The 13,797-nt window shown below is 38.3% G+C and overlaps 3 protein-coding genes across 4 annotated transcripts; all 3 read right to left on the bottom strand.

Annotated features, from left to right (window-relative positions):
• Positions 1 to 121: 121 nt before the first annotated feature.
• Positions 122 to 1,315, bottom strand: LOC113701115 (ubiquitin-conjugating enzyme E2 28-like). Of its 2 annotated transcripts, none has more exons than XM_027221625.2 (4): positions 1,127 to 1,315; positions 806 to 933; positions 515 to 619; positions 122 to 417 (listed from the first exon to the last, which is right to left on the bottom strand). In XM_027221625.2, the coding sequence occupies exons 1-4, from the start codon at positions 1,194 to 1,196 to the stop codon at positions 274 to 276; spliced, it is 447 nt and encodes a 148-aa protein (XP_027077426.1). In that variant the 5' UTR covers positions 1,197 to 1,315; the 3' UTR covers positions 122 to 273. The 2 variants fall into 2 exon arrangements, with proteins under 2 accessions (XP_027077426.1, XP_027077427.1); XM_027221626.2 differs by having other exon boundaries at positions 806 to 940; positions 1,127 to 1,267.
• A 2,514-nt stretch (positions 1,316 to 3,829) lies between these two features.
• On the bottom strand, positions 3,830 to 6,753 carry LOC113701083 (rac-like GTP-binding protein RHO1). The gene is made up of 8 exons (XM_027221571.2): positions 6,564 to 6,753; positions 5,974 to 6,244; positions 5,288 to 5,375; positions 5,080 to 5,189; positions 4,929 to 4,992; positions 4,533 to 4,597; positions 4,377 to 4,442; positions 3,830 to 4,280 (listed from the first exon to the last, which is right to left on the bottom strand). The coding sequence occupies exons 2-8, from the start codon at positions 6,070 to 6,072 to the stop codon at positions 4,179 to 4,181; spliced, it is 594 nt and encodes a 197-aa protein (XP_027077372.1). The 5' UTR covers positions 6,073 to 6,244; positions 6,564 to 6,753; the 3' UTR covers positions 3,830 to 4,178.
• Positions 6,754 to 9,375: 2,622 nt separating this feature from the next.
• LOC113701081 (3-dehydroquinate synthase, chloroplastic-like) lies at positions 9,376 to 13,438 on the bottom strand. The gene is made up of 8 exons (XM_027221564.2): positions 12,929 to 13,438; positions 11,809 to 11,959; positions 11,559 to 11,726; positions 11,216 to 11,442; positions 10,597 to 10,720; positions 10,078 to 10,140; positions 9,815 to 9,958; positions 9,376 to 9,731 (listed from the first exon to the last, which is right to left on the bottom strand). Exons 1-8 carry the CDS (start codon positions 13,237 to 13,239, stop codon positions 9,600 to 9,602), a joined length of 1,320 nt encoding a protein of 439 aa, XP_027077365.1. The 5' UTR covers positions 13,240 to 13,438; the 3' UTR covers positions 9,376 to 9,599.
• Between the last annotated feature and the right edge of the window lie 359 nt (positions 13,439 to 13,797).

Below are 13,797 nucleotides of genomic sequence, written 5' to 3'. Positions count from 1 at the left end.
CCCCGGCGGCCGGGAGGGGGGGGGTTGTGAAACTTCGGAGAGATGCAAGCGAATTTGAATGAAATAAAGGGAAAGAAGGCACAACTCGAAGCTTTGCATTTTATGATGAAGAAACCATCCATAAAGCAAATTAAAATTTTATTCTGTCTGGACGCACGCACTACTCGTGGTGGCGCTGAAGCCTTAAAGTAGGAGGGGAGAATGGATCGATTCTCATGAGTAGACATTTTGGGGTGAATGGAGACCCGATGGGGGGCGTCGAGGGATTCAGGTTCAGCACATGGCATACTTGTGCGTCCAGCTACGGGCCATAGATTCGTACTTGACTCTATCAGTCTTGTGCATGTGAGCAATTTCTGGCACTAGTGGATCGTCTGGGTTTGGATCCGTGAGAAGTGAGCATATGGATAGTAGAACCTGCAAACCGCACAAAAACCATTACCACCTCTCTAACATGGAAGAACTTGAAGAAGAGTAAGATGCGCCCGAACATGGAGAGAAGTAGTTAGTTTACCTTGGATATGGTGAGCGCTGGACTCCATTGATCCTTGAGGATGTCCAAGCAGATATTTCCATTGTTATTTATATTTGGATGGAATACTTTGGTTCTGAATGCAACCTGTAAATTTGTCAATTCAGTCTTTTTTACGGAAAACAGTTAAAAAAAAAAAAAAAAACTCAGGATGCATGCAACGGATAAGTTAATACTACAATTAATATTCGTAGAGAAGCGTATTCTCTCGTTACGTAAAAAGGTAGACTTGCTTATGTTTTGGTGGTAATGGTCGTGCTCGTAAATTTTTACCTTGGGAGGTTTGAAAGGGTAATCAGGTGGAAAATGAATGGTAACTTGGAAGACACCACCTGCATAAGGGCTGTCGTTTGGGCCAATTATGGTTGCTTGCCAGTGAAACATGTCTTGAGCTACGGGTCCTGCAAGCTACCGCATGAACTTATCAGTCATTTATTTATTTAAGAAATAATAATAATAATCTTCTTTAAAAAACGAGACCTCGTTTCGTTTCGGTTTAGCTCGAAAAAAGGTTTATCATTTCAAAATACACTACTAGGTTTATCATTCATTTCAAACAAGAGAAAGTAGTCAGTCTCGTTGAAGGTACGGTACCTGCGCTGCATGAAGTGGGCGGGTCTCTTTGCAAGTCCCTGAGCTCTTTGAGAATTCTCCTGGATGCCATTTCCTCAACAAATTTTCTTGGTCGAGGACGAAGAAGATCTTCAGCTCTTAGCCTGGGATGTCAACTGTCAAGAAAGGAGCTCAATGTCTCTGATGGAGGATCTCCAAATACAGGAATACATATATACATGTATATATTTATAATGCGAGCCACTTGAGCCGAAGCCGTCCCCACAATTTTCCTCCTATTCAAAAGGCCGAAGTATCTATTCGACGGCAGAAAGCTGAGTTCGCGGCCCCAGCCAATTTGCGTACGTTCCTTTAGTCGTAAAAAGAAGAAAAATATTCCTTAGCAGGACAAAACAGGCTGGTGGTTCCCATTTCATACGTCTCATCAAGCAAAGCAAGCATATGAGTGCACGAACTTGGTCGGTCAACTTGCATTTAGGAAAGGTGGGGGGAATTTCATATTTAACCTTTCAAATGGAATCTTACTTGACGGAATAGTCATCAATATTCAAGATTATCAAAAGGGATTTTGTTATGTTAAACGAATTTCACACGGCTTTAGTTCATATGATTGAATCTTTTCCATCTCCAAGCTTAATCAGAGAAAAGGTTTAAACTCAACTGTATGTAACCAACACTAGTATAAAGGAAACGTGAGCCTTTGCGAAATTTTGCTCCTTATCCATCAGAACGATCATTTAATCCTTATCTTTACACACACACGCACGCACACAAATTGGTCCCGGTGATAGATAAGGGAAATTGGTTAAAATCTTAAAAATACGAGATCAAATTGGTCATTTTCCCTTTAAAAATAGCCAAAAATTAATCACGTGCGTGGCATGTGCACTGATAAGATTATTGACTATTTTGGTCCATTATGCTCGTAATCTTGTTCAATTTTATCCCTTATATGTCATTGCATACCAATTGGGACGTATGTGTGTGTGTATTTTTTTTCTCTATTCAGCCTTTTCCCCCCCTCGAAGGTACATTTATAATGCACGTATTTGGCTCTATTAAAGTTTTCATGTTTCTTATTAAAAGCCCTATGTTAACTTTGTTTATGAAAGTGAAAGCTTAAATTGCTAAAAGATAAAATTGGAAATGACCTTGTAGATAATAGGTCAAAATGGTCATTTTCAGTGATGCACATGCAGCACACATGATTAATTTCATTAGAATTTTCAAATTTCCATTGGAGGTCTTAAATTAGTAGTTATTATTATTACTATTTTGGATAAAGGTGAGGGGCTAAATTTATCAAAAATCCAAAAATGAGAGACCAAAATGGTCATTTTATGAAAGTAGAAAATGCAGATCATATTCATCAAGAAATGCAAAATTTAAAGAAGACCTAGTCTAGTTGAGTTGATACCGTGCAGAGCATACGTTTTTCAAAAAAAAAATTCGGGACCGCATTGATTGTGGCCACTTTCAAATTTTTAAAGCAGATTCTGTAAATAAAGAAGGATCAACTGCAGGAGGTCAACCCCGTCCTCTTGCGTTCTTCCTTTTTTTTTTTTTTTTTTTTTTAGGAGTGTCTCGCGTACTATTCCCTACCCTCCCTCCATACCTTGCTGATAGTAAGGTTCAAATCGGGACCTAAGGCTCTATCTTCAGTAACCTGAACCGTCAGACCAAGCCTCGGCATCCTCTTGCGTTCTTCGTTCTGGAAGAAAAAATGCCCCTAAAAGAAGAGAAAAGGACTGAGTGGATCACGTTAAATCAACAGAGCCTTATCCAGAAACTTTGTCGTAATTCGAAGCCAACTTTATTCCTTTTCTATCAGCCCCAAGATGGGGTTTTGATAATCATATCACCAATTAGTTCGCAAACTCATCAAACTAAATATAAACCAGATGCAATCTGCTTCCTTGAACTTTCAAGCGCGACTTAAATTCACCCAATAATATTTGAAATTTACGTGAAAAGATTTTATCTATTTGAGTTGGATTCGAACTTGATTTCATAAAAGGGATTCAAACTTGACCTTAACAAATAGTCTACGAAAAAAACAATTTAAAATATAAAAAGCCTAAATTTAAATATAATTTCAAAAATTTTTGAACCCGATATCATTCAACCTAATTGGGCTCTTTCATTCCCTTAATCGAATAAATAAAGGAATCAAAATGATTAGATTAATTCAAAAAAGAAAAAAAAAAAAAAAGGAAAAGCTAAAATGTAGCGTGGTGAATAGGCAAGTTCAGGGAGTGCTAAAAAGAGATACTCCAGGAAAGAAAATGATAAAAAGGAAAATTTCGAACCCAGAGGCAAAAGGCACCCCCATTTTGACTTGAATACGAAGATCGGGGCCCCTGTGACTTTACCACCCTTGTGACTTGAATTCAAGCTTTTATTAGCGCCCCAGCCCTTGCTTTCCAGTTTTTCAAGGAACTTAAAAAAAAAAAAAAAGCCCTGAGCATCAAATTTAAAGTCTGAGAGGCGCAAGGTTATCCTGATTCATCATTTATTATTGCCAGCACTGGCAGCAAAGATTTTCTGACACGGAAATTGAGGAGCTACTTAATTTTGTTGCCAGCACTGGCAAAGGTCATTACATTCCTGACACGAGTAACTGGGCATGGCAGCCGCTACGACATGATATGATACAAATACAAATAATGCAGCAGATGCAGAGGGAGAGGGTACTTAGCACAGAATATCTTTAGATCCTCTAAATTTCATAAGAAAATCAAACAAATCTAGATTTTCATATAGAAAAATGAAAATAACAAAGATGACAACAGTGAGGCGAAACAAATTTGTTTTCCTAACTGGATCTTCAGGTTGTTAAAACACAAAAGCAAACCAAAACAAGGAGGGCACAAAGCAGTGGCCTACAAAGTAGTGACTCAAAAAGTCAGAGATCACTGCAAATTACAAAAAAGCCGAGCCGCTTGAAACTTCCACAGATAGATCAATGGACTTTCACTGGAGACGTAGAAGGACCTCCCTACTTCCTCTGAGACAAAGGCAAAGCAGCGAAAGAGACACGGGCGATACAAGGAGAAGGAGTGGGTCATGTCCATCACAATATGGAGCAAGCCTTTTGGGCCTTTCCCTTCTTCTTCTTTTGCTTTGGCGGCTGGAGCACAACTTTAATTGCAGCATCAAAAACTGATTTCACATTCTGCAACAAGGAGGTTATCAAGGAAGAACTTAGTCAAATTCTTCCCAAATATATCTACTGAAAGAAAAAGCTGAATGATCTAAAAAGCAAACATACCTGCTGTGTCTTAGAACTACATTCAATGTAGGCAGGTGCTCCAATCATTTTTCTTAGCTCCTCTCCCTTGATAATTCAAGAAAATTTAATATCAGCAAATCTTAAAAGTAATCTCATCTCCCATTAAGCAAAGAAATATATTGAAGTAATCTTTACTTGTGCTGTAGTTATTGGCACTGCACCAGGATGGTCAATGAAGAATTGCTTATCATCCCGAAGATCTGAATGTGGTGCGATCAAAAACCATGAAAATTAAGACTGCAACATTAGAGAATAATAGAAATCTACTTGAAATAACATTAACTGGAAGAAGCTTTGTGAAAAAGAAAACCCAGACAACAATAAAATGCAGCTCCAAGTAAATGTGTACCGTCCTTGTGCAGACAACAACCATAAACCAGATGGACAAAAAACTATATAAGCATTATACTCGAGTAGTATGCTATTTAAACATTCCGCCCATTATAAGAACCAGTGAAATAAGCAACTAAATTACTGCAATGAGATCAGAGGCCACCAATCCTTGAGAAGCATATGGAGCAAAGAACTTACCAAGTTTAGTTCCAACAAGAACTATTGGGACACCAGGGGCATAATGCTTCAACTCAGGAATCCACTGGAAATATGAAGAGCAGAAATTTTTTTTTTTAATATGGTTAAGTAAGGCGAAAAATCAGCAAAAATGCAGCAATCTTCCACTCACCTTCTTAGAGACATTTTCATAGCTGGCCTTACTAATGAGAGAAAAAGCCAAGATGAAAACATCTGCTCCACGATAACTCAGAGGTCTCAATCTATTATAATCCTCCTGTCCTGTACCACGTAAAAGTAACATAGGCGTCATATTCACAGCAATGTCATATATCTGACAGCTGAAAGCAAAATGGATATTAAACATTTGAAATACATACCAGCAGTATCCCACAGTCCTAAGTTAACAGTACTCCCATTAACAACCACATTTGCGCTGAAATTGTCAAAAACAGTTGGGACATAGTCCTGATGCCCATCATAACATGAAGAAGTACCACAAAAAAAAAATGTAAGATTTGGGGTACCATGGAAGAAATCTTTCAACAGAGTTTAACAAAATATCATCCAAATCAGACACTGATGCAAATACACGGAATGATGCATATGCCAAACTGAAATCCCAAAACACCACAGAAACTACAAGCACCTGCAGCCCAAAACTCATTGCTAGCACTTTTTCATGGCAAGACCTAACCGGACTCGAGAAAATGGCCCAAAAATCTTCTCTTTAGCACCCTAAGAGCTCGTTCTCGTCAAGTTAACGGACAAAAGATACACACTTGATGGGAATACGCAAAAGATACCCACACTTAATAGCTCGTTCTCTTTAGCAGCCTATTAGCTCAAATACATTTTCCGGAAACAGAGAGAAAACTACATACATAGAAAATGTAAATTTTCTCATTTGATAGCCCTGGCGAAAAAGCTCAAGAAAACAGATAACAAAACCGATGATCCGGGAAGCAGGATATGTAAATCTTCATAATTCAGAAAACTGCAGTATAATTTAAAGGGAAAAAAGAAGAAGAAGAAGAAGAACAAGCATGAAATAGAGAATGCAGACCGTGGGAAAGGTATTGCTGGTGTAAGAAATCAAGAGACAAGTCTTGCCGACGGCACCATCCCCAACCGTAACGCATTTAATGAACCTGGACGCACTCATTTTGTCACCCCTCAGCCGTTTTCGAACACAATCTCAACAATGTTTACTACCTCCTCCTCCTCCTCCTCCTCTTTTTTTTATTCTCAGATCTTCTCAGAAGACCTGATTATAATCATGAAAAAGAAATCCGAATTCTTGCTGTAATCTCCGTTTATCCCCTCCAATAAAGCATCTGTACGAATGCATCCGAGAAAAACAAACCCCAACGAAAAAAAAAAAACAAGTTAACCGGAAAACCCTAGCCCTAATCAGAGAGAAAATAGATGCTTAACGGAGGAATGTGGGCTGGGAGGAGAAATGAAAAGGGGTAGGGAAGGAAATTGGGGATCGAGATCTAGAAACTGACAGTAAAGAGAGAGAAAAATGGGGATGGAGAGAGAGAGGGAGAGAGAGAAAGAACAAGTGTTTGTTGTAGAGGGAGAGAAAATGTGGGTGAGGTGTTTGTGAAAATGGTTGAATGGAGAAGTAAAAAAATTACTAGTACAAAGTACCTTAATTCTTTTGTTGGCGTTGGCTTTGGCCGGGAAATAAGCCGTTGAAGCGTTCGCTGTGGACGACCAACAATCACTCACTCACTCCTCACCCGACATTATAACCAACCCAACCAACCAACCACTCATCCTCCCCCCCGCCGCTCTCTCTCTCTTTATTGGTTTGTTTTTTTTAGTAGCTACGACTTCTACTCTATATTTTCTCTCTCTCTCTCTCTCCCTCCCCGCTTTTATCCCAACCAAAGCCTCGTTTTTGAATGGCTCTTATTGGCTGTTTGCCAACGCTTTTGTTGCAAGCATAACTAAAACTACCTCTACTCTTACCTTTCGATTTTTCTTTTTTTGAGCCAAGGCACAAATTGAATATAATGGATACGTCTACACAATTAACCGTGAAGTTTTGATTCAATACCTGTCAAAAAGTGATAAAATCTCTCCTTGAATTGTAGTATAAGGGATCGCATTTTTTATATCTGTTAGCTCCTTATACAGTAAAAAAAAAAAAACCCCATACAAATATTTACACATTGGAAAAATGGCCAATTGAGTTCCTAAACTTTTTTTTACTGTCAATTTAGTCCCCACTTAATTTTTTTGGCCAATTTAATCCCTATACTTATTTATCGATTCCAATTGAGGAACATCACGGCTATTCTCTCCACCACCTATCCCCTAATATTATAATTCACCACCTCCTCCGCCACCAAACTCTTCCCCACCTCTACCACCAGTGTACGTTTACTCATCGCCGTCCCCCACTACTTGTACACTTGCCACCTCCACCGCCAGTTGTGCACTCCCCGCCTCCACCTCAATCACCTTCACCACTACATTGTATAGAACCCGTCCACCACCATCACTACCGCCTTGTATAGAACCCCCGATCACCACCCCTTGATTAAATCTCTTTGATTTGTTATGTTAATAGGTTAATGAAGTTCGGTGGGTTTTTCTTGCTATAAAAACGTGTTGGTAAATTTTCCCTTCTATTTTACTTCTTATTTTATTGCCCATCAGTGAAGTACCTGAAATACCCCTGTTTAATTGCTCAATTAGAAGTTTCATCGGAATTATAAGGTGGCGTCGCCGCGATGTTCCTCAATTGGAACCGATGAATAAGTATAGGGATTAAATTAGCCAAAAAAATTAAGTGGGAACTAAATTGACAGTAAAAAAAAGTTTAGGAACTAAATTGGCCATACTCCCTTACACATTTCTATGTGTTATATATATATATATCAGTACAACACAATGAGTATATATTTCTATATGTTATATACATCTACACAATACAATGAGAGCACCACCACAATGTATATGCGACTATCTTTTGAACTTGATTTTGTACCTTCACTATTAAGAGTATTTACTTTTTCTTTACATATACGACTAATTTCAAAGGTCATTTTGTTAAATTAATTACTCACTAGCTCTCCTATTTCTTAGCATTTTAGGGTTTGATTTTAAATTGTACTAGTAATTATACATAGATAAAATTAAATACTACGGAGTACTAAATAACTAAACACCATACCTCAAAAAAAAAAAAATGCTCACCATATCATGAATATTTTCGGCACGAAAAAACCCATTTTCACTGATAACCAAAATTCAATTACTCACACACACGCATAGAGTTTGCCTTAAACATTAATTACATTTATTTTTTGTCCTCGAACCCCGAGTAAATTGAGATTCAAGTGTTGAATTTTTTTTTTTGAAAAGTAAAGTTAAATTCATAAATTGAGAATGTAAGACTTGAAAGAGACAACAACTATGAATGTATGGACTATATATAAAATAATAATGCATGGCAAGTGCCTTAATCCTTGCTATGTTATTTGTCAAAACATCATTTATTTCCCATAGACTCATAAAGTCCAATATTTAATCCGATGACTTATATATTGCGGGAATCGCACAAAACATTTTGTGAATGATACTCCTTAGTGATTTGTGCAATGATATCTAATTTGGGTTGGTTATTAGGAAACCGATAACCAATATGAGTGTGAGGGAGGAATCAGTCAGCTAGCAAAGAATTTTCCAAAAAGTTTGGTTATTAGATAATGTTCTGATTTAGCGAGAGAAAAATAAAGATTAAGACCAGAATAAATTCTATCCTAATGTGTGGTTGTTGAGCACTGGTAAGTAGTAATCAAATGCTTAGTGGCCCTAGGTGAAATCATTAAAGTGCTTAACACGGCAAAACCTGTGTTCATCATCATCATTGCAAATTGTTCCTATTTTCATCAGACTGAAAACACATAATATTTTAGAGATGGTTGCCTTGGCAAAATCTTGAGTACAAAAGCAGGAATAATTAGAGTAAAACTTTCCACTTAAGTAACTAGACTTTTTCCTTAATCTCCTGTCGAAGTTACAATGATTGAAGTACCGATAGCAGATTCTGCAGACCTGCAAATACGGATACAGGACAGGGACGGTCATCAGAAGGACCGTTCCTGGACAGTTCACGATCAAAATTTGGCCAAAAAAAAAATGTACGATCCAAATTTTATCTTGTATTTCGATTTTAATAACATGTGTGAGACTCACAAAATTTTGTTCTAAAATTACGCTGTGTGCAAACACAATTACACCACGTGCAAACAAAGTTACATCGTGTGCAAAATGCACATAATTGCCAGGATCCGTTGCAGGTGCCCCTGATCCTGCAAATACACGAACGGATGCAGCACACATGCTTTTAAACAAAAAATAGAGGAATTGTTTAATTTGTAAAAGATCTGCCATCAGAGAATGAAGACTTAAATTTAGATGCAGGAGCAATTGGAAAAAGAAACTAATGTTGCTCAATAATCAGTACATATGATATTATTGCCAACAAATGATTCGCATTCATGAGGTTTGACGAACTACAATTTACAACAGCTTGAATTGGTAGGATAAGATCCAAGTCTTGCATGGTAAAGCTATCTAAAATACAGGAAAATTTTGTAGCATATACACGTGTTGCTACATCAATTGACATATCTTAAAAACAGCGGTTGAGGCCAGCACTGGCCGGCTTTTTCATGACTTGCAAAATGCACGTAATGTTTCATCAAGGGCCTTTCTATCATAGTCACCAGTAAAGACACAACTACCTAGAGGACCTTTCAAAAGAATGAGCCTCAGCAGCCCGTCCGCCACCTTCTTATCAACCTGCCAAATCAGGGGGAGGGAACATTGAAGCACATAAATAAGGGTGATGGTGAACAATAAGACAAGCAGTTTAAATCTCTTACCGCCATGACAGATTTGAACATCTCCACCGTCATGGTTTCTGGAGGTGCAGTGGGGAGCTTTGCCTGTTTTAAGATTCTATGAACTCGCTTTACAAGTGAATCTTCAATCCAGCCCAAGCGGTACGACATATCAACAGCCATAACCTGGAAGTTCAAAAATCAACGCCCTTTAGTAAAAATTACGTCATCAAGAATTCAATCTCCGCTCCTCCCACTGTCAGACAATATGGAGCAGTTCTCTTGGAAAATAAAGGGTCAATTACCGTGCCAGCAGCAACAGCTTCTCCATGCAGCCACTGCCCATAACCAAAACCAGTCTCTATAGCCTGTAAAAGCTGCTTTTATTAGCAAGAACAAACTACAGCAATGACCAAAAAGGCCAATAATGATGTTAACGATGATTCCAGTCAAGGAAAAGACAAATGTAATAGTTCATCTAGACCACCAATAAAGAATGTATACACAAGTTTAGTTCTTCAGAAACTTAATAAAGCACACAGTCATCTTGCTTGTAATAGACTAAATGCTCTCACAGAGAATGTCACAACTCCATGAATTCACTCTCCCTGCTTTTGGGTCAAATCAAAGGATTCATTATGAGACTAAGAAATACAGCATTACATCAAGCATATGAGACATACTTGGACTCGAACAGAACAAAAATTAAAAGATAACTAAGTGCTAAAGTGTCTTAATCAAATTCACTGTGCAAACATACGGAAAGAAGGATGATCAGAGTAAGAAAATGTAATGTGATCCTCTCTTGGGAACCTTCAACTTACATGACCAAATGTATGACCCAAGTTCAAGGTTGCCCTCAATCCACTTTCCTTTTCATCTTGAGAGACTACCTCAGCTTTGTTCTCACAAGAACGCTTAATAGCATAAGCAAAAGCACTAGGATCCCTACAAAGAAGTGGACATGTCAAAATCTATTAGAGCCACAACGACAATTTTATATTTGGAATGTAAAGCATGAGTAGAGAGGCTTTCTCTAAGTTAAAGTTTACTGGGTCACCAATCAGCTTGCAGTCATAACTCATAACCAAAAATAAAAGAACGGACACAAAAAATCATCATTAAACATAAAAAATGAATAGCATGCTGGTGGAACACATTCTCTTTGAAGGGTTCACAACTGATTTACATCTCTCGTGTCATTTTCTTTTGTGGATATCCTCCACTGAAACAACAAACTTCTTAGAGTAACAGAAGTCACTCAATAGCTATGTCTGTATCAGTAATCCTGTACCATGTCATGCCAGGAAATAGGATGTGCATCAACTGAGCAACTAGAAAGCCATCCGAAAACCATGCATTTACATCATTTCAACTAAGGGTTACATATTTTTGGATGTAAATAGAAGAGGAAGGCGGTGATGATGGTCATAATATACTAACCTTGCCAGTAATGCTGGTAAGTTCTTCTCTTGCCACTCAAAGAAATCTGCATCTCTTATAAGCCCATACTTTATGACTTCTGCAAGCCCTGATGCTAGTTCTCTATCTGGCAATGTGTTTAGTGTGTCGGTGTCTATCAGTACACATTGTGGTTGGTAAAATGCACCAATCATATTTTTACCAAGTGGATGGTTTATTCCAGTTTTACCACCAACAGAAGAATCAACCTAATAGAGAGCAATAGAAACAACATTAAGTATGGAGGCAGAACAAAGAAAAAAGGAATTCTGAGAGAATGCAAAAGAAACAAAGAATTATCAGAAATGTCATAGCTTGAGCCCACCTGCGCCATAACCGTGGTAGGAATCTGAATGAAATTCACACCACGGAGGTAAGCAGCAGCAGCATATCCACACATGTCACCTATGACTCCTCCACCAAGGGCAACAAATGTACAGCGTCTATCCATTCTTGTCTCAATTGCTTTATCAAAGACTTTCATAAGAGTTTCCTAGAAATCACAATAACAAAATGCGTTTATTTTGCTGAAACACCTAATTTTGTAGGTTCTTGCACAGAATCAGAGTGCATACCATGTTCTTGTACTTCTCACCATCCGGCAAAATAACACTCTCAACAGTAACATTCGAATTTCCATCTGTCAATGCCCTAATTGTTTTATCTAGATATAATGGCGCGATGGTGGTATTCGTTACAACCAAGACTTTCTTGCCGTGGACGTGCCTACATGAAATCAGAAAGCTTAATAATCAACCAAAGACAGAAAATACAAAGAAGAGGAGCCGGTTAATGAAGCAACTAATATCCAACATAAATTGTCATTCCAGAATGCACAAGTTATTTCCCCAAGTACTGAAACCATTATGAACACACATGACTTCCATCTAATAGCCTTCTTCAATATTGTCCAGAACGCCTAGCATCTAATTCAAGGGCTTAAAAAATGAGCAGGCAACTTTCTATCCCCTCAACATCACTCACCGAAGTTTAAGCAGGGTATTAGTGTTAGCATCTCAGTTTATTAATCCATCATGCTAGACTAAACGTATGTATAAAATCACTTCAATCTATCAAACGTTAGTCTAATAATTGGACACACAAAACCTCTAGTACGACCTCTTCGGCATTACTTGGGACATCAGGACCCAACCATGTGCTACGCAATCTTGCACGGAAATCAAACTACCAATGAATAACAAGAGAACCTCATCTTCCATAATGGAAAAGAAAATGTAAAAGCTATTTAGATCTTCTGCAAGCAACAAATGAATCTAGAGATCCCTGTCAATGCCTAAAAGTAGAAAAAAAAAAACTAAATTGCTGAATTGCATTTTCGAAACTTCAACTCCTTGCAAATAATCTTTCCATTACGAACATGGAAAAAAATGAAACTTGACTCCACAGTATAATCCAACAAAATTTTTTGCTTTGCATTTCATCTTCTTCAGGATGGAGTGTTATTGGATGACAAATAGTTGTCAGGGAATTCAGTGCAACAAAGTTGGAATCTTTAGCCCTTCCCTCTCCCTCAACACTACGCTAAACAAAAATTCGTGGATAAATCGGAGAGCTTGACCATAAATTTACAAAAAGTGTAGCAAAATTGATATCCTAATTCTCGCAGTGATAGCTCAAATAAAATAGTACTACGAGCAAAACTACTAGCATTTAAGAGTGACTAAGATCAGGTACCTTTGGAGAAGGTCAGGCTGATTAAGAAGTCCGGACCCAATATAAATCGGGTAGCTCCGATTGCCCAAATCAACTTCAACGATTGTGGGAGCTGTAGAAGTGGTTTCACTCGGAGGCTGATCCATCACCGGAGTGGCTGAACTGGCAGACACCCTCAATTTGGTTGCATTTAACTCCAGGCGAGCAGGGGAAGAAAAAGAGCGGGACTTTGGGAACCGCACGCGGAAGTCACGTATCAGGAAAGAAGTAGAAATGTTTTCGTGTTTGGTTGAGAAAGAAAGAGCGCTTTTGGTGCAGAAAGAAGAAGCCATCGGAATAAGGATGGTGGGAGGCTGAGAAAAGGGGGTCCGGAGAGTAGGTACAATGGAAGAGGACTAATAAAATGTGACGGCGTCGGCTAAGTCTAATAAGTTGAAAAAAAAAAGCTGATTTGGTGATTGCCTGCTGCTAGGCTGTGGGTGGGAGAAGAGAAACAGAGGACTTGGGAAATGGAGTTGGTAGGTGAAGGGCAAATGTGGTGAAAAGGAAAGGACATTCTTGTAGGTCCGGTGAGGGCTTTCTCTGGCACAGGATTGCCAAGGGCCTGACGGGCCAGGCCTACAATGGTCATTGGTGATTTTGGTGGTTTGCAGGTAGCCTTAAGTTTGCACTTTGCATTATTGCTCCAATTTTGCTTATGGTCTTTCATACACAGGTTACTCCTTCCCACACCTAGTGGTGGCTTCAAAGTGGTTCGAATTGTTAATATATATATATATATATATATATATATATATGGACACGCACACTCATAACATAAACTCATTGGCAAATCGTCAATATATATATGTGTATATATATATATTTATATATATATAGACATATGCACT

Source organism: Coffea arabica, chromosome 7c (genome assembly GCF_036785885.1).
Source record: "Coffea arabica cultivar ET-39 chromosome 7c, Coffea Arabica ET-39 HiFi, whole genome shotgun sequence".
Taxonomy (NCBI): Eukaryota; Viridiplantae; Streptophyta; class Magnoliopsida; order Gentianales; family Rubiaceae; genus Coffea; species Coffea arabica.
This window is presented reverse-complemented; position numbering and strand designations above follow the sequence as displayed.